Source organism: Athene cunicularia, assembly GCF_003259725.1.
Source record: "Athene cunicularia isolate RWA chromosome 4 unlocalized genomic scaffold, athCun1 chr4_part2, whole genome shotgun sequence".
Lineage (NCBI taxonomy): Eukaryota > Metazoa > Chordata > Aves > Strigiformes > Strigidae > Athene > Athene cunicularia.
The window spans coordinates 22,592,591-22,613,223 of record NW_020799099.1 but is presented as its reverse complement, the minus strand read 5'-3'; the positions used below and the strand labels follow the sequence as shown (position 1 = coordinate 22,613,223).

The 20,633-nt window shown below is 36.5% G+C and overlaps 1 protein-coding gene across 3 annotated transcripts in view; it reads left to right on the top strand.

Moving 5' to 3' along the window:
• Positions 1 to 20,633, top strand: part of CCSER1 (coiled-coil serine rich protein 1) — a 646,489-nt gene that overhangs the window by 306,241 nt on the left and 319,615 nt on the right. For all 3 annotated transcript variants that reach the window (XM_026847667.1, XM_026847668.1, XM_026847666.1), the window contains exon 7: positions 9,164 to 9,247. In XM_026847667.1, coding sequence (XP_026703468.1) covers positions 9,164 to 9,247 — 84 coding nt within the window. The remainder of the gene's footprint in view (positions 1 to 9,163; positions 9,248 to 20,633) is intronic.

The following is a 20,633-nucleotide window of genomic DNA, read 5'->3' as shown; positions in this document are numbered from 1 at the left end:
ATAAAAGGTTTTCTTCAAATTAATAAGTGGCATGAGGTCTTCGTGAGAGTTCGCAGTGCTGAAATATAATTATGTAAGGAAACACTCCTGGCAAATAAGGTTATTGTAAAAAAAGGTAAATAAATTATGTTTTTTTCCACATAAGTGTATATACCAGCATCATTGGGGGAACTAGTCTGAGGAATAAGCCTTGAAATGTCAGTTGAAGATATATGAGAATAATAACGTAGAATAAGAAATTGCTTGCACCATCTACTCATTTGAGTGTGCTAAAGAAACTGATACAAGAAATTGTGGAACCACTGACTCTTGACTGTTAGGTGTTGGTTTAATCTTTTTAGTGAAATGACAGATGGAAATAAGATGACTTTTTTCTTGGTTTGTTGTTTGTTTTTTTTAAAGAAGTTCTTTTAGTTTTACTTTGTTACCTGTTAAATTAGTAGAAACTGTTCAGAAAATAGATTTAGTTGGCCCATGCATTAGTATAATAAATAGGGAAGCAGACCTGACTTTTTGAGATTTTAATCATAACTCAGAACTCTGCTGGAAGAGTCATCAGTATGTGAATAAAGATCTGGTTTGTGTAGTTAACTCAATTTCCAAAAAGCTTTCAAGAAGGCCTGTCATCAAAAGCTTTTTAAAAATGAGTGGGAAAGTCTTCTCTTAGATTAATGGCAGATTAGGTGTAGAGTACAAGAGATGTAAGTAGTCATTTATTAAAGGAAGAATTATACTTCCGGAAGGGTCCAGAATAATCAGAATTAAAATGGAGTATGAAATGTTGCAGAAAGATCTCATCATTCCAAATGATTTAAAGATGAAAGGCAGTTGAGATTCAATGTCAGCAGGCACAAAAGAATACACATGGGAAAGAACAGTCCTATTTTTCTAGATGAAGAAAGAGATACTTAAGATATTGTGCATAGTTCCCTGAAAACACCAGCTTAGTACTTATCAAAATCAGAAAAAGTACATACAGTTGAGTAATTATCCTACTAGTTCTTGCAGGGCTCTTGATGAATTAGGTACAGGGACATTGTTACCAAAGTCTGTTTATTCTGATTTTTGTGACACTTGATTTTAGGTTTATGATTGAATTTTTTCTCCTTCTACAGAAAACGTAGATGATGTGGGGGTTTTCTATAAATCTTGGCTCTTAAGAATTATTTTGAATAACTACTTAGAAATTAAGGCAAAACAAAATATCATAAAGCACTTGTGTGAATGGCTGGCTAAGCTGCTGCTTGAGTGCTACATGGAATCCTGACTCCTGGTTTAAATGAATAACATAGTACAACTGAAAAGGTGGATCATAGGTTTTAATCGGAGATACAGGGTGGTTTATGGAAGAAAGGAGGTATTTCTGAGCTTCAGAGATGACAGGAGATGTGCATTAAGCACGCAGACTCATAAAACCGTGGGAGACATTTAGAAGATGAATAGGAAATACTCCTGTCTTTTCTCAAGACAGGAACAGTGACACTGTTCAGCAGCTGGTTTGAAACAAAAGGAAGGTTTGAGGGAATTGAGTTTTTTGTTTCACTTCGCTGCTTCGTTTTCTTTTCATGAACATATAATTTATTTAGAAATACCACCAAAGGAGGCGTGGTACTGTGTATATGAATTCTGGCTCAGGAAGAGCCCTAAGGAGAGAGTAAATGGAGTAATTATATCGGGGAAAAACACACTTAAATGTGTGTTATACATTTCCAGTCCTGGATGCTGTTCATGATTTCTGCAGGTTAGATACACCTTATGCTTCACCTGGTATGATCGTTCACTTTTGCAGATTATTAATCAAGCTGCATTCCTTTAAACTGCATGCTTTTTATTATCACTCCTGAGGAGAGAGCAAAATTCAGCTGAAGAAAAAAAACAACAACAAAACAAAACAAAAAACCAACATTAATTTGCTTATTCAGTATTTCACAGTTAACTGACAATTGGATCATTATGAAGAACATTGTTTATTTACCTCTATATTCATCAATGTCTGAGGCTAAAGTAGCATAGCTGATGTAGTCTGAGTGTTACCCTCATAGTAAAATATCAGTTGAATTCTAGTATTCAAATGAATATAACTGCCCTAAATTGTTCCAGTAAGATATTTATTGACATATTCCATGTAAGTGAACTTAGAACATAGTATAGAATTACTTCAGATTTTTTGAGGGTCATTCACCCTTATTTATCATTATAAGATCAGATCCTGTGCTCCTGAAACAGCATTTGACTTCACGATCAAGAAATTAAATATAGAGCTGTTCCTTTAGAAATACCATTTGAATGCTGTAGCTGCAATGAAAGAAGATGCACATAATGATGTCTGTTGCTGACATGACCATAGCTTCCAAAGCTGATTCAGGATTTTATTGATTTGTTTTGTTCCTACTGGAAAGATACCCTGTAGTGAGACTCTGCTTGTGTTGAGTGAAGGTGGCCATTGGGTGATCACTCTGAGTTGCCATTTTATGCTTTAATGGGAATTTCTGAAGCATGGACTTGCCCTTGCCCTTGTACTGGGCTTGAGGAGAAGCTGGCAGGGCAGTGTGACATGAGAAGCAGGAGAGTTAACTATGACCATGGCCTGCAGTCAGCAGCCGCTCTTTGGGAGCATTGTCAGGACTCCAGCCAAGACTAACTGGACTGGCACAGCACCAGAACAACAGATGAGCCAAAGAAGCAAAATCAATGTGTTTTGCACATGTAAAGAATTGCAGCCAGCCAATTCATTTCTCTCTTCGTGTGATTGAAAGGAATTAATATGACAGATATAAATTGATACAATATGAGCTAGAGTGAACACAGAAAGGGAAAATAAAACACCGGAAAGTCATACCATGTACATATGGTACCATGGTGTAAATACATCAGGGGACCATATTTCAAAGATGGACCAATGACTTTTTTTTTTTTTTTGACACCTGAAACAAATAATGCAGTCTCAGGTTTTCTGCCTCATGTGAAGATCATTAAGACTCTCATTAAAACAATAATAATAGTAGCCAGAAAAAGTAATTATTATCTGACAAAAAAAAAAATAATTCTGAAAACAGTCTGTAATATTGAGAAGTCTACTCATATCTAATCTCAAGTATGTAGATGTTTTTCCTTTAAATAAAACTGTGCATGTCAATATGATACGTGTTAACACAAGCAGGGTCTCACTTTGGAGATAGATAATGGTAATTCTCTACAAATTTCAAGATCTGCAAAAGTCCTTGGTACTTTTAAGAGGCCAGGTGGTATAGAATGAACTGTAAAAGACATCCATAACCTTGTATGTAGTCTAGACTCTTATAGTGCTGGCATAAAAATATTGTATGTGTTAAAATAACCTGTGTTTTCTCTGAATGTTCCAGAAATTTATTAATTTTGCTGTATGAATCTACTGCATAACTTAAAGGAAGCTTCAACTATTACGGCATTTAAGTGACTTTCTGGACCTGATATTCAGTTTTCTTAGTTTGGTTTGTTCCAGGATGATATTTTTTAAGAAACTACATTCTAAGTAATTGCTGATTTTTGCATTACCCTAAGTTGGTAAACAATCTGCTTAGCGTCTAAAAGTCAACACATTTATCAAATGAGTTTTATAATATACTAATTTTATGGTACTATTTTGGCAGCATATTCTGTTTAGTATCAAAGTAAAATTGCACTGAATTTATCTTCTATAATACTTGGTTAGTTCTGTTTATAGCACTTTGATTACAGTAAGCACAAAATGCCTATTTGTTGCAAAGTATGAAGAGGAATAAAGTAAGTTTTCAAAATGGAAATGATTATGCTTTTTGGCACTTATGCATAACCTGCTGCAGCTGTCTTCACACACAGAGTACAATTTGTCATCTTGTGACCTGATCTGATGAGAAACAGGTTTGTTATTATGTTTAGCAATTTCCCAGATGGACAGAATTAAACAAAAATAGGAAAATACAAGCACGGAGATGTAACAATTGCTGTTGTAGCCTATGACTGAAAATAAGTAAAAGGGTGGTAATTTGAAGGAAGTAAAAAGATGATAATTTTAAGAACATTCTGACCATAAACATGTACAATAATAACATCAGATCCATAGTGAATATGCAGCTAAACCCTGGATTTTTGTTACAGTATAAGAGAATATAAGTGAGGAAAACACAATGGACATTTTGCACACCGCTGGTTTTGTATTTGTATAAAGTCCACCTGGAATTTAGGCTACAAACCTTTTTGATTACTTTCATTTAATAAAAGAAAGTAGTTTGAAGACACAGCATTTTATTTACAGGGATTGCTGTGTCAAACAGTTATCTCTAGGAATGAACTGTTAACTGACTTCTCTTTATCAAGTATTTCTAGAGCCTCGGACAAGCCTGTTACAAGTATGCTCACTGCAATGGAGAGCAGCATTCTTATCCTCTTTCCTTTTCATAATGAGATCAAGAAAAACATTCATAAAAAAAAGTTAGTATCATTTTAATGCATAATACTGTATGTAATAATTTATTAAACTCAACAAAATGGCCTCAAAATCGTTTGTATACAGATAGCTTATGGACACATGTAACCAATATATGATCCAATTATGTGGAGCAGTGACTAAAATTTTCATAGCATCCATGTTCTCATTGAACCAATAACCTTGATAAAATATACAGGTATAAAATAATTTTGCAGAACAATAAGGACCCACAGTGTCCAAGGATATTAATTTTGTAACTAGAAATGGCACATGTTACCTAGCAGAATTTTAAATCTATTGTCACTTAATTGATTCTGGATGGCACTTGAACTCTGCTATGCTTATATGCCAGGAGTGTTACTCTTTTGCATTCTATAAATATTGTAAGAGCTGCAAAACCGTGAGAAATAGTTTGCATACATGATCATAACCAGCATTATAAATAAGTTTATTTTTCTAAACACAGGTCAAGTCTCTACTGGAATGTGTGGATAGTAAAGAGCCTGAATTTTGCAGCCCCAGAGCATTCAAAGTTTATTAAAAATCCCTACTTTATGAGGGAAAATATTTCTTCCAGCTGTAGACTCTGAATGCACTGACTGCATGCTCTGCTAAAAGCAGGCCATCCTTCTTAAGTCCCTTCCTCTTTGATGTCTGTTTTGTGACAATTCCTTAGAAGGGAATTCTGGTTTTCAGGTAGTTTATTTTTTACTAAAAATCCCCATTGGATTGCATCTCCTGTTCCTCATTCACCTTGAGAAGCTTTTCTCAGCAAACTTCTTGGTCTTTCCAAAGCGCCTTGCACCGTACTACAGTTTCACAGTAGATGATTAAACATTTCAGGCCTCCTAAGGAATAAAGGTGATCTGTTTCGAGTTCATACTCTCTGATATGCCTTGCTATTTGCCCCCAGACTAATAACACAGCGTTCCACCAGATTTTCCTGCCCCAACACCTTTCAGTTGCCTGCTGCTACACTTGTATCCCCCACATAAGCCTTCACTGAAATATTTTGGCTCTTGAACAAGAATGTGATTTTTGGAGCCCTCTCTCCTTCCCTAGCTTTCATTAGTTGCTCTCTGGAAGAGCTGCATTCACTGTTTTGGCAACAGATAGTTGGTTCTATAACAATTTTTATTGTGTTAGACTACATTGAAACAAATGTATGGGATATTGAAATTACCCAAGCCTTTCCACAGTCAACTACTTTTCTCTCTTTTATTCCTGTATGGTATTTTCTTTCTTCTATTTGTTTTCTCAGTTGGTGTTAGATCAAAAATGTCCTCAAAATATAATAGAAACATAGAAGAAACACCAAGTACCGTTTGTCTTTTCCTTTTTGTCTTGCATTTGCAGAACAAATTATGCTTGTGCAGATACCATGTAGCAAAATGAGATTAAAAAATCCTAATTCAACAAGAAAATGCTCTTTGCTGCTTGAAAACCCAGTGTGGTGTAGAGTGGATGGAATATAGACTATGTTTATTATTACTTATTTTACTAAACAATAACCTAAATATTTGGGAATTGCTAGCATTTCCCTTTCACTAGACAATTCTGGTTAACTCCTGCATATGCGTTGATGTGCCTGTACAGCAAGTTGCAGAAAAGACCCTGTCTAAGGACAACCCTTACTGAGATGCTTGAGTGCAGATCTGAAGTCTTGTTTGGTGGCAATGCTTGTAGCACCTGCATTCTGCAGTTAAGTTTACCTAACTGCTATCTTAGCTTAATACTGGGTATTACGTAAGCAAGGGGTGGAAACAATAGATATTCTTTTCTCTACGGCTGGCAAATGCATGAAGGATATTGTCCAGGCCTCATACTCTCAAGTATCCCAGAACAGTGAGTTTCCCAGAAATTGTAGGAAGCTGATGTGGGCTATTTATTTACAAGAATCACGTCCCACAGGCCCATGTTAATCGGAGGTTCATTGATACGTGGCAAGACAAGGGGAAAATTTACCTTAGCCCTAGATATTTTTCTCTAAGCTGTAATGATAGTTATGGTCTATACTGTATGAAAAGTTGTTGCGTGGAACGTAGAAGTTAAGTGCCTGGAGAACTGTACTGCACAAGAATGGTCAGTCCTTTCCATGGGTGAGGAAGGTACAGCTGGGTGCATGACTGCTTTTTCTCTGAAGATACAGACCATGATTTTTAAGTCTTTGGAAGCTCTGTGAGGTAAAACCTTTCTTCAAGCTCTCCCTAGTCCAAGGGAGGCCTGCATTGCCTTTTAGACAATACCTAGTTACAAAGCTCACTTGAAAAATCTTTCCTGCTCTAGTTACCGTACACTGTTACAGACCTCACTGCCATATTTGCTTGTGCATGCTTTCTAAAAGCTATTTTTGTAATAATCTTGCTTATGGTAATTTGTTGGTTTTATTCTTCCACTGTATATTCCACTAACTTTGTTCTTTTTAAGTTAAAAAGAGGAAAATCGGGAGATAACAACAATGTGAACCATGCTGACAGAAAGAACTCAGTATAATGTAACCAGAAATTGCACAACAGTTAATGCTGCATCACTTTTAAAACCATATTTTAAAATAGAGACCTTACTTTGATAAAATATTAGTGTTCTTCATAATTTATATTTTTATAAGCAGATAATTTTATTAACTAGAATGATAAATATGTGCTGATAATAAATTGTGTGCTGAGGGCTGTATTTTAAGATGTATTAGTATTTTATTTTAGGCTAACTTTCTTAGAATCATTCTATTAGTAGATAGGAAGAGTGAAATGCTGCTTTACCATAGCATAGTTTTTCCCTAGGGGAGATAGTGCAAGTCCTTGTTCGTTTCTGAACTGGAATATTTCAGGATATCTGTATGTAGTACTCAAGTAGTGTGTAAGCAGGTTCATTATCTGTCTGCCAGAAAGGGGTTATAATTTTTTAATTGTAATTGTAAATATTTGGGGGCTTATATATGAGTATCCTGTTTCTTCTTCCAATTCTGTTAGAGCGGATGATAAGCAATATAATTACTTTGAAAGATTATTATAACTGAACATTTAACTGAGGAAAATGGACTTCACGGTTTACTTTTTTGTCTAATATTTCTGGGTTTATTTGAAGTTGCAAACATGTTAGTGCTGACAAGTTCATCATGCTGGTTATACCCTTTTGAACTCCTGAGCTCTTCATGGTCTAAATACATTCTGCACTTTTATACTTGTTATCATCTGTTCGCTAGAGGTCTGATTTTCTTATTTTTTAAACTAAGGACAAAAGTATTGTGCAAATATCATTGTATTCCAGAAAGTTTTCTTGTTGCATAGCTTGTTTTTTCTTCAGGAAATGATACTCCAAACCAGTACATTCCACAAACATTGTAAATAGGTCTCTGTACTAGGAGGATGTAAAGATACAGTGCTTCGTTTATGGTTGTACGACCATCTAGTTGTCTGGTTAGTTTGTTGGGTTTTTATTCTTCAACATCTCAGTTGTGTCATGAGTTTCTCCTCTTGGATGTTTATCAGAACAGGGCAAAAATGTGATTGACATTTCATCTCCAAATAAGGTGTTTAGACTTCACAGAATCATAGAGTCAAAGAATGGTGTGAGTTGGAAAGGACCTTAAAGTTCATCTCGTCCCACCCCCCCTGCCATGGGCAGAGACACCTTCCACTAGCCCAGGTTGCTCAAAGCCCCGTCCAACCTGGCCTTGAACACTGCCAGGGAGGGGGCAGCCACAGCTGCTCTGGGCAACCTGTGCCAGTGCCTCACCACTCTCACAGTAAAGAGTTTCTTCATTATCTCTAATCTAAATCTACCCTCTTTCAGTTTATAACTGTTACCCCTCATCCTATCACTACACTCCCTGACAAAGAGTCCCTCCCCATCTTTCCTGCAGGCCCCCTTGAAGTACTGGAAGGCCGCTATAAGGTCTTACTGGAGCCTTCTCTTCTCCAGGCTGAACAACCCCAACTCTCTCAGCCTGTCCTCACAGGGGAGGTGCTCCAGACCCCTGATCATCTTTGTGTCCCTCCTTTGGACTTGCTCCAGCAGGTCCATGTCCTTATACTGTGGGCCCCAGAGCTGGACACAGTACCCAGACTTACGTGAACTCACAAAATTGCATGGGGACTACTTACTGCCTCAGGGACCCGGGTTTGGCTACAGTCTTAGCTATTATATTCATTTTCATGCAAGTCAAATTGAGTTACAGTCAAGCTAAGTGATACCTATTTTCTTTCTTCCACCTTGTTAATACCAGATTTGCTGCTTTTTTGGGCTGATGTAGGACAAAAGAAGTGCACATGGGAAGGGTGCTTTATGTGTCCTGTGAATGTCTGTTGTGCTTTCTTTTTCATCCAAGATCAAGAGCTCCACAATAATGCTTCTAAATTGGTATTTTTCTAATGTTGTTTTGTATGAGTAAAATTACAGCACTTCATAGCTGTTCCTTAACTGAAAAGGAATGACCTGATAGGATCTTCAGTAAAAAAGGCTTAAAAGATTCAGAAAACAATGAAATGGACTTCTGTGCAGGGTGCTATCCACATTTCTATGTGATGTTTTTGGATGCATTAATTTGTTTATGCAGCAACTTAGAGTATGTTATTGAAAATACCACACATGACAAAGGAGAATTGAGTTTCATTACTTGCAGGTAATTATCTCACACTATGTGAAACAGCCTTTTCTTGTCAAGAGCAAAGTAAAAGCGTTAAGCCTATTATAACATCTCTTTTGATGTTTTTGTAGGATGGAATAAAAGATGAATGCTCAGTGCTGAAGGTGCAGCTGAAAGAGAGAGATGAACTCATAGCCCAACTTCGTGAGGAGCTGGTAAGCAGGAGAAGCAATTTTTATTTTTAAAGTTCATTTACATGATAATGTCACTCATACAGACCAGAAACTAAAGAAATACAATTTCACACTAGTTACGGAATACCTAGCCTAAGGCTATGTTAATCATTCAGATAAAACACTGATAACAGTGACTGTACATTTCCAGAGACTTGTCAGCCTCTGAAGTGGCTACTATCTAGATGCACCCCTAGTAGAAGTTTCTTTTAAAAAGATTGTGTTGACAGTTGTCTTGCAGTATCAAAGAGGCAGAGAAGTAGCACAGCACTGTATGCATATGTTAGAAATCTTGAAAGGCCATGCACATGTTCTGATGAATTGTGAATACTTCTCCCATGAGCTGCTTTTCACATCTATAAGATTGCTCAGTAGAAAATAAGATATTTTTTCTCCATAATGTCTTTAATTGTAATAATAAATATTCTTACATTTGCTGAACATTTCTTTAGCATATGAGCTACTAATGCTCGAGTACTACCATTTTAAGGATAGACAGAATACTCTCAAGGGACTGAGCGAGGTAAAATTTGTGGTATAGCAATCAAAAAAACCCTAAACACATGAAAATGCATTTTATTGTGCTTTTAAGAATGTACTAACATAATTTTAAAATTCTGGTTTTGGTGGAACATAATTAAAACATGTATGTCTTCAGTATTTTTTAAATAAAGGAGAGAGATTTTTCTACCTCCTCTCTCACAGAGAACTTAAAGACTGCAGAAGAAAGGATGTAGGGTGAACACATTCAGGAAGATGTTCAGCACATACATTGTTTCCATGGAAGTTGCAGGTGTGCAGGCACCTAAGATTTTCTGTAAGCAATTGGGAGGTGGGTTTGTTTCCTTAATTAGATCTTAATTATCTGATCTGGCTCAGGGGATTTTTGTGCCTTTCTGTCTCATGCCTGGTGGCTGGCTTAGAATTTGGAGAGAATGAATTCAGATCCATCCATTACCGCATCTTTTATACACTAACCAAAAACAGGAGTATACTTTTGCGTCAGCACAAATAGCTAAGTTTCAAGCTGGGAAAAATGTAATGCTGCTCAAGGGTGAAAGATTCCTTTGCTATATTAACATCTGCAAAATAAATACAGGTCATCAATATTCTTTGTTTCATATTTGGCTACATTAAGAAATGATGTATTATGTAATTATTATCTAAAATTAAATGACAAAATGGGACACAGGGAACATCAAGCTTCTGCACAGTCCTGGAGCATTAATTTTATATCAGTCTAGTTCAGAACATATGCTATTTAACTGGTCGACAATTTTGTCAGTGTAAAATTATCCTGTATTGATACAATGAGCTGTAGTTCATTTGCTGTCAGCTGTTGTCAAAGTTCATCTGTATATATGTCAGCTGCAGAAAAAAGTCCCACAGGGAATTTAGTTCTTGTATCTCATAATAGACAGAAAAATACATCTTCCTAAAGTCATGAAATAAGGATTTCCGTATGAGTAAAAGTAAGTATCATGGATTTAATCCATGTTTAACTGACTTCAGTTTTGATACTCCAGGACTTGCAGAAGGAGAATACAGGTGGGAGTCTTGAGACCACGTTTAATCATTTGATATTAAGTTTTGAAAGGACTCAGTATATCTAATTTACTCCTATTGACTAAATAAAGCCAGATTGGGAGATGAACATGACAGAAGCTGGATTTAAGGTTATGAAACTCTGAAACCTACAAAAGTGGGTAGTGGGTGCCCACAGGATTGGAAAAAAGGATTTTTGTGCGTGTGGTGTGTAAGTACAGAGTCAATATGCTAGCTCTGGCCATCTGTGTATTTTTTAATCTCTACTGTGTGTTCTCTGCCATACTACTTATTGGAAAAAAGTTGGGAGTTTTGTTTCTTTAAGGGTGTGGTGTTAGAAGAGCTGCCAGGATTTCTAGAGCAGCTAGAATTAAAGTGACAGGCTAGTAAATGAGCTCACTAAAAACACTTGGAACGTGTGCCAGAACTGAACAGTCTTCTGGAAGCAAAGTGACTGTATTGCTTTGTTAGCATCCATGGGATCACTAAAGTCAAGTCTACTTACTGAAGGACCTCAGCAATCCAACGGGAAGCACCCACTCAGCTTAGGCTTCTCTGAAGTTAGGCATATATGAAGCAGCTCTTTACAACCATGGTTTTGATCTTAAGGATCTAAAAGGCTTCAATATAATTACAGTGAGCCCCTGTTGTTTCCCTGATGCCTAGAACAAGCCTGTATGAGCCTGAGGATGCAACTTGAAATCTTCCAAAGAGCAGCAGGGCTCCGGTCCCTCTGGCTACCGCTTCTTGCACTGCATGTCCAATGTTGTCTTCATGGAGGTGCCCTGGGCCCTGCCACCACGGTGCAACTAAATACTGAGGCCCACCAAAAGATACACCCAGGGTTCCCTCTCTTGTTTGCTCAGGGGATTTTTGCAGGGCCCCAGGTCCTCGGGGCAAGCTCTTGCTGCACTTTTGCCCACTGTCCTGCAGGCTAAGGAAGCCAGTCCAGGTACCAGGTAGTCATCACAATCCCCTTTTTGCATTTCTTTGCCCTCCCAAGGGAGTTTTGTATGCTTTGCTCCTTGTTTCTGAAGTTGCTTTACATTGCTGCGTGCAGTGGACTATTCAGGGAAGGTAAAAGAGTTGTTAAAAATGAAGTAAACTTGAAATGATTAGTAGAAAATGCTGCTAAAACTGTTTTCTTGACTTACATAAAATCAGCCAAAAATTGATGCAAACCATGCTTTAATATTCTGCAAATCCTACAATTATTTATGTATTTCTAAGATAGTAAATATTAAGGAAGTGAATGTTTACAAAAGATAAGTAGAACGCTAATTTTTAGCTAATGAAACTGTATGCTTTTTCACTTAGCTACAATATATTACAGACATAGCATTTGATGGATAACTACCATTTTTGGGTTTGTATCTTAGGGCAACCCATGTTCCATTGTCATTCTGAATATGGAAACATAACAGTTGTAAATACCACCTACCTGTCTTAAAATCGCAGCATCATGATGCTAATTCAGAGATAGTACTTCAACATAAAAATCAATTTGAGTGGTAGTCAGTTTTGTAGTTCTTGAGAGAAGTATATGAAAATCTGTACTTTTCTTGTGGCTTTCTGTTGGATGCTTGCAAGCAGATTTAAAACCCTTGGTTAATTAGTTTTTCTGCAGAACTCTGCAACTAACCTAAAGTGAACTTCAGGTAAACTTTGTCTCTCAGGGAGCTTTTATTTCTTTCTTTTCTCTAGTTTTTCTAGAGTTTTCTAGTAGTCTTCCTCTCTCCACTTCGATTTTTTTTTTAATTTTCAAATACTTTTGGAAAAGTATTTCTACCTCATTTGGGTGCATTGTGAAGGAGACCTTGAACAGAACTGAGGGTGTAAAACATCAGCGGAGTGCAAGCTGTCTTGCTGCAAGGTGATGAAGCTTCAGAGCACCTGCAACTGTTCTCACTCCTATTTGCTATCTAGTTCTTGAAGGGGGAAAAATGTAAATCTTTGAGGAATGAAAATAAGGGTGTAGATGTTCAGGTACAAGACCCAGGTACAAAAGAGAAAATGGAAGGAGCCCTCAACTATCTCTGAGTAAGCAAAGAAGAACTTAGAAAAGTAGTCCCTCACCAATTTTTTTGTTTGTTCTCTGTTTAGTGATAATTTTGAATTGACCCTTTTGGTCACCAGAAGTGTGTCTGTCTGGAGGAATAAATATAGGTATACAGAGCACTGGAATGAATTATTCTATTCTGTCTTTATCTCCTGGAAAATACCTACTTCAGAAATTGGAAGAGAGTTTGGCTTCCAAGATGTCAGGTATCCAAAATGCTATAAAGCTCCTTGGAAATTATGAACCTGAGCCTGAACTTAAAATTTGGGTTCAAAGCATCACTTTGTCTCAAAGGTGTACTCATTCATGAAAATATCCACCTATCCAGAAAATCCAAGAAACAAAGTGAATATATTCTGTGGGGTTTAGTAAAAGGAGTAATTCACTTGCTCTTTTTCTCTTTTTTCAGTTTTCATTGGATACAGAAAGGTAAAGGTGTTTGAAGCCTCAGCTGTCTCCTAGCCCACTTTACCTGCAACTGCATCTTTCTGTACATTTTCCAAATCGATCCTTTCCACTGCAGTGTGAGCACTTTGAACGCCTTTAAGCAGACAGTATTTTCATGGAATAGTGGCAAAAATAACTGAGTACTGCTTACAGTAACATTTATTGTACTGCTGCCATTGGTACAACGGCCTTCATGCTGAAAAATGAGCATTAACAGTATTATCCTTTCAACCTTAATTTCCCTGTGTAACTTGAGTCGTGTGTGTTGTCCTATTGAAATAAAAAATGTAGTGAGGCAGTCTAGGTGGATTCTGAGTCAAACTGGAGGCAAAGTTAGGTCAGAAAATGAATCCCCCTTATAGTACAGCTGTTGGAGATATTTTTCTTCTGTGGTGGTGGCTTTTCATCAAATGTTAGACTTTTTACATTTATGGAATAGCTAGGCACAGTGCTAGCTAAATGAGCTTTACCTCAAGCCTTAGCTATTAATGTTTTACAACTGGATACTCTGGAATCAACTCATAAAAATGTATCTGCTCTTTTTTTTTTTTTTTTTTTTTTTTTTTTTTTTCATCTTTCAAATCGTAAACAAGTTCTACCTCCTTGTATAAAGGGGAGGGGTTGTCCTGTTGTCTTGGTGGTGGTTTTGGTTTTTTTGATTGGTTTTTCTTTTGTTTCTTAAATACAGTGTATTCCTGGAAGGCAGAATGATGGCAAACTTAGCTCTTTTCTGTAGGTTGATTTCAATAATGGGCAATTAGCCAATTGCTGCAGTTTTGAAGTATCATGAAGATGAGTACTTGTTATCCAGCTTTGAAGTATAACAGAAAGCCTGAGATGCACTTGAATCCTGCTGATGAACTGTTTATGAAAGACGCTTGGGTTAAGTGTAAAAATCACCTCAAAATGTAGCTATGCTGATATAGATGCCTTGAATTGTACAGTCTTAAAACAAAACAAGCTGTGATTTTAGCAGGCCAAGAGTGAGATTTGTAAAAATAAATTAATGTACTTGTGGTGAAAACCATTTTTTGAATTGTTAGGAAAATGAGAATTTTATATTAGTCCAGTCTATTTTAAAATTTTTTTAAAAGTTGTCCTTGAAATTTTAAAGAAATGAGGTAATTCCCATTTGAAAAGAATAATAGTTCTTATAGTATAACCCCCCCCAACAATCTAGATTAATCCTTACACTGATTACGTACTTGCTGTACATTCTGCTGGTTTGTAGTATTATTTCACATTGGCTATTTTATGAGGAGATATTGCAGACCCATGGATGATTTACATAAGAACAGGCAGTTCTTTCTTCTTCTTATTTAGGAAACATTAGGAGCAGAAAAAAAAATATATTAGGTGTACTTAAACATTATTAAAGTGTCAGGCTTCTTTCCCCCTTTTTTACAGGAGAATTAATTGCACATATTCCAGAAAAGGCTTATCTGATCTGTAATTACTCTCTGAATCAGTTCCACAAGACAGACATAGAGTGTGTAAGTGGTAATATCCTATGACACACAATGGGGATTAGGTTCTGATTCCTCTTCTATGGCAGTCCCTTGATGAGAAGCTGCCAGTCAGATAGGATCTTTAATATTCCTTGGAAGTTGTGGAGTTGGTTCTGCATATGAATTTAAGTCCCCATCACAAACCATTGTCATATCAGGGCGCTTGGCATAGATAAACAATAATGTCACTAGGGTGGAGTAGTGTCTTCCTGGTCTCACCTGAGATTGTGCTCCTGAGTATTTCATAAAAATAATACTTCAGAAATGAGCAAATCTAAAATACAAAATTTGTCCAAAGTCTCCCTTGAGACAGTGCTGAGGCTTACACTCCTTTAATAGTAATTCATGGCATATGCTTGCCTTTGACAGCAGTGTCACTTGTAGACTGCTGGCTTCATGAGACACACAGCATTTTACTGACGGGTCTTTTCATGTAAGCAGGAAAATATGATCTAGTCTTACTCCAGAATCTCAGAGAACTTCACTTTTTGGTTTATGTGAAAGACAAAAAGTAGGTCTCAGTGTCACCATTTTTTTCACTTTATTTTTTTAACCAATGTGAATTAACCAATTTTAACTCTAATTAAGATAGCCAACAACAGACGGATCTTAGGACAAATGGAAATAGCAGCATCTTGGAGGGTGGTGGGAAAGAAGACTGTACAGTTCATCAGCTTTCTAGATGTTATATTCTTTTGACTGACATACTTTTAGAGATTCAAATTTCTCTTTAATGATGGTAGGTTATATTTCTGATGTAGAAGTATATATCACTGTTTGTTTTATACCATGACTGTATCAAGGTCAAACTAGAGCATTCATCTGTGTCCTTGGAGCTCTGCAGAGATAAGCTACTACATCCCACCTGAGGGGCTAACTGGAGCAGTCCTCACCCAAGACTTGCAAAGGGAGTTTTTGTGCTGAAAAACAGGAGTAATTGAGGCAAAGGAAAATCTGTGTTGTTTTATAAGTGCTAAGAAGGAGGCAGCAAGGAGACAGTGTGATTTATGTAGTTTTGATTGATCAAAATCCTTTATTTTTTTAATTGTTTGTGTTTTTCATATATACATACGTGTGTGTACACACATATAAATATATATGCAGAAATATATATATACATAGAAACATTCATGTATTCATACACACATGCTGTCTTTCTTATTCAGTATGCTTCATAGTAGTTTACTTTCCACTCAACAATTGCTAACATTTTTATGATAAAGAACATTGTAGAAGGAAAGCTGTCTAAAAATATGGAAATTTACTGTTGCTTGACATGGCCCTATATTCCTCATGTTGGATAAATTCTCAAAGAAGTACTTAAGTTTGAGCTTGTATGAAAATGGCTGCTGTCAGTATCATCTAACTACATGTTATTGCGGTTTGTGTGTTTATAAGAGCATAAAGAAGAGTAATGTTGCTTAAAAACAAATACACATGCTGGAAAGCTTGCTTTGCTTCTTAAGATTAGCAGTTTAATTTGTATGACTTAACAGTTTCAGCATGTTGCTAAAGGCATCTCTGTGACATTTTTACTATAGTCATCTGATGTGGATGAGTTTCAGATTAATAAATGCTTCATCCTCAGCTCTGCACAGTAGTGTTTAATGTTTTTTCCAGTAATTTTCTGGTTGGGGAAATATTTTTGCTTTTGAAGATGTGGGGATATCTGTCTGTGCAGTTCACTAGGGATCTAATATAAGACCCCCCCCCCAAGTTATAATTTAATGTTCTCTCCAGTTGTCTTTGCTGTGCCTGGGCATGACTCATGGAAAATTCTGTGCATACACACTGGTATAGCAAACATCACAAATGAAGAATCATCTGTATTTTAATAGCAAAATATAATTTTTGTTTACATTATGGTGGAGTTCTGTAAGGGGAAGACTATTATGCGGTTTTCATCCTTAATAAATTTTTTCCTTCACTCACAGTATATTCCAACATTTAAAGACATTAAACATTTATGTTAATAAATGAGACATTTTTGTCCATAAATGAGAAATTTTAGAAAGAATAATAGTAAACATTAATTTGAAAACACCTTGGTGTAAGGACTGGGAAACTGTTCTAAAGACACTGATGAACTGAACTGCAAGCCTCTGTCCTTTACTAAATAAATAATCTAACAAGAAATTAGCTGTATTAAGGGATTTGTGAGATCTCACTAACATTGCTTCACAGAAACTGACTCCATAGATTCTCTCCAAGTTTTTCATGGGTTTTTTTGTCATTTCCTTGTTACATAATTTGAGTTTAAGGAAAAAATGTTATTTGAGATACAAGATATATAAGTAGTTTCATTTAACCTCAGTTTAAAAGACTGAGCACTTTCTCACTGAAGATACTTTTTATGTTCTGACATCATGAATATTCCATGGTTCAAAGGGTGCTCAAAAACATCCTTAGGTGTTCTGCTTTCTCTGAGACATAGTCTGTAATAATTTTAAGGGGTTTTTTAGAGCTGGGACGTGTATGTGGAGTTTTAATTTTCATAGAAGTTACTGCTGTATACTCAGTTCGTCCATGTGACGTCTTAGCTCTGATATTGGGAATGTATTTCTGTTATCTCTTTCAGTTTTTGGATAGCCAAAATGTCCTTTTCCATTGCTGTTTTAGGTTGATTTGGTCCAGAGTTTGGGAAGCAGAGGGATGGAATAAAGTATTACACTTCTTCTGGATTTGAGTAGCTAATCAGCATCTTGGATGTTACTTTCACTGGGATGGGCCAGAAGGATGCGGCACTTTTTTTTTTTTTTTTTCCTGAGCATGGTAGAAATCTGACAGCAGGAGGTGGGTTTTGGTCACAGTGCCAAGCCTGTTTTTTTTCCATCCAGGTCTTTGATGCTCTACTTTGGGTCTTTCTTCTGCTGTTTTGATTTTCTGCATCTTTCTTCATCTTTTGAAATATTGTTCCATCTTCCGTTTTATAGAAACAACACACAGTGTACACTTCTTTTAACGTTTTGTGCATGTTTTATCCATTGTTTGAGAAGTTTGACTTGATGCCCGATTTTGGGTGGAGGCTGCTACTATTTTCAAGCTCAGTCATTCAGATTGATGTTCAGCTGTAATACCTTTTACTCTCCATGAGATTTCACTAGTATCACAGTATAAAAAGAAGGGGATGGATTCTGTGGCAAAGCTTTCAGAAATTACCTGCTTATTACCTTGTGTTTAAACTGGGTATTTTGTGAGACAGGCAGTGGTCTATACAAATGCTTCATTGCCCTTCAGAGAGGAGGCGGATGACTGAAGTGCAGCAATGCATTCATGCTGAGTGGTAGGAAAAAGTCATGTGGGATATCATTGATAAACCGCGTGTTACAGGACCATATACAAAAAGTCTAATGAGTGTCTAGCAGAAAGCTAGCTTGCAAATTTCTACTTACATTTGCAAGTTCTTTCCAAAAACTATGGCTCAAGTAATCTACTTTCATATTTTAGATCCTTTGACAGTTTAACTGGATGAGCTTTATATACTCCTTTGTATCTTGATTTAGAAAATTAAAAGGTAATATATGGTGATCATCAGAAAACCAAATAAAACCCAATGATCTTACTGACTTTTAACCACATATTACATTTAAATTACAAGAAGAAAATAGCTACTAGTTCAAAGAAATTAACTTAATCTCACACGTTATACATCTGTTTGGTTTGTCTGGGGTGTTCAATTCTGAGTATTTTTTCATTTAGGTTACTCTGCATGGCTAGTAAAATAAAAGCAATAAACTTTCTTAATATTCTTTGTTGAGTTCAGAATATAGAGTGAAAATATATCTCTTTGGTTGGGGTTTTTTTTCAGAGCTATTGTTTATAAATTATTCAGTGTGTTTGAAATGTACTTAACATATTTCTGAGTTTTCTAGTAATAATGAAGGACATTTATCTTACATTTTCCAATCTGACTCACAGATTATATTGTTTTTCTCAAAAGGGAATTCTCATGATTTACCAGAAGAGTAATAGAGTTTGCAGGCTGTAGCATTTATCAGAATTCACCAATTATCAACACAGGACTTTATAACACCAGACTTTCTCACAGTGTGACATTTGTGTTCCAGCTTACAAATGAAGGTTTCACCAAGCAGTGCTAGTTGGGCAATAGGATGCTGTATTATTATGTTTTGGGAAAGAACAAGTGGATCTACTGTACTAGTAGTACACTGAGAGAAGGGGAAAAAAAAGAAACTATGTAAACTTGCTTCAGTTTGGTTGGTGTGTTTGTGGCAGACTTCAGGTTAATATGCTGGAAAAATAAAAAGTGGTGCAATTAAAGGGTGACCTTAAAGCAGCAGGAGAGATTTTATTTTTCAGCTAAACTGCCTATTTATCATACTGCTTTCAAGAGCAGGGTGATAGATTCTGAAGGGCAGCATAGAGAGGACTGAGGATTTTTACATTGTCACTAGATCCACCTTTAAAGATCACTGGAAACATAGCTGTGCTAAGCCTATTGAACTTGTTGTGCAAAGGATCTTTCCTTACTGAGCCAATGTGAATAAGGAAGCTTAGATCAGTTTCTAGAATCTTGTGGAATTTATTTTGTTGAATCTCATTAAATTTATGGAAATAGAATTCAGTTCTTAGGGGACAAAGATGTTTTCCTACTTTTTCTCCCTCCAGTTCGAACCACCGAGGTGATGTGGTTCATCAGCTCCTTTCTCTCTATCCCTTCTTTCTACTAGGGAAGTTTAAGACATCTTCTCTAGTACTATTTGATCTTTGTCAAATCAGAGTTAGTAAGGTATGTTTGTTTCTCTTGATTTTTAAACCTAAAATTCATGGACCATTCTGCTTAGCCAGCAAAATTTTAAAAATGCCCAAGCAGAGATCTTTTTTCGCATATGCTGTTATTACCAAAATCTGTTTTTCTGCAGAATCATGTAAGCAGATTGAGGGGAGGAGGGAGAGTGTGATAGTTTTTAACCAGTAAGGTGACAATTAACTGGGAGGTGCAACATTTACATAAACTGTAGGGAATCAGGGAACTGCATGTTCCGTGTACATCTAGTTATCTGTCTGCACAGAAAGAAAGAACCCTAAAGGAGTGGCAACGCCATGTTTATCACTTTAGTAATTCATGTTTATCAATTTAGTAATAAACAAACCACAACAACCATTGCCCTGTAAAAAACAGTTGCAGAACATAATAAATAGAAAAATAAAGCAATTTATTAGCTCTCACATCTTCCAGCAGACTTATATAGTGATATAGTGAATTCTAAAGTCCAAGTCATCTGATGATCCATTTTTCTACCTCTCTATCATCCCACTATTTATTGGAACACTGTACACTATCGTTACTAATTGTATGTGTTAGCACAGAGGCTGGAAATATTATTTCAAAACTTTGCCAGAAAAAACAAATGCAAATAAAAACTGTGTGTAGCCTACCAGGCAAGCTTCTTAGTAGAGACTACTAGAACAAAAGCAGGTAACTTAAAATGCTGGGTAATTTAGGTGAGAAGGACCTCAGGTGTGCTCTAGTCCTATCTCCTGTCTGAAAGCTGCGTTCACTTCAAAGACCAGGTTGTTCAGGGCCTTTTCTAGTCATATGCTGACATTCTTTATAGACAGAAACTCTGCAGCCTCCTTAGATGACCTGTCTAACCAGTCCTATGAAGAATGTTTTTTTTCTTGCGTCCAGTAGGAGTTTGTCTCATTGCAATGTGTGCTGTTGCTCTTTGCTTTTCTCTGTGCCAGTCTGAGAAGGATCTGGATGCTTCTCCTCCATACCCCATTTGATAGTGGAAGAAAGCAAATAGATCCTCCTTGAGCCTTCCCTTTTCCAGCCTAAACAAAC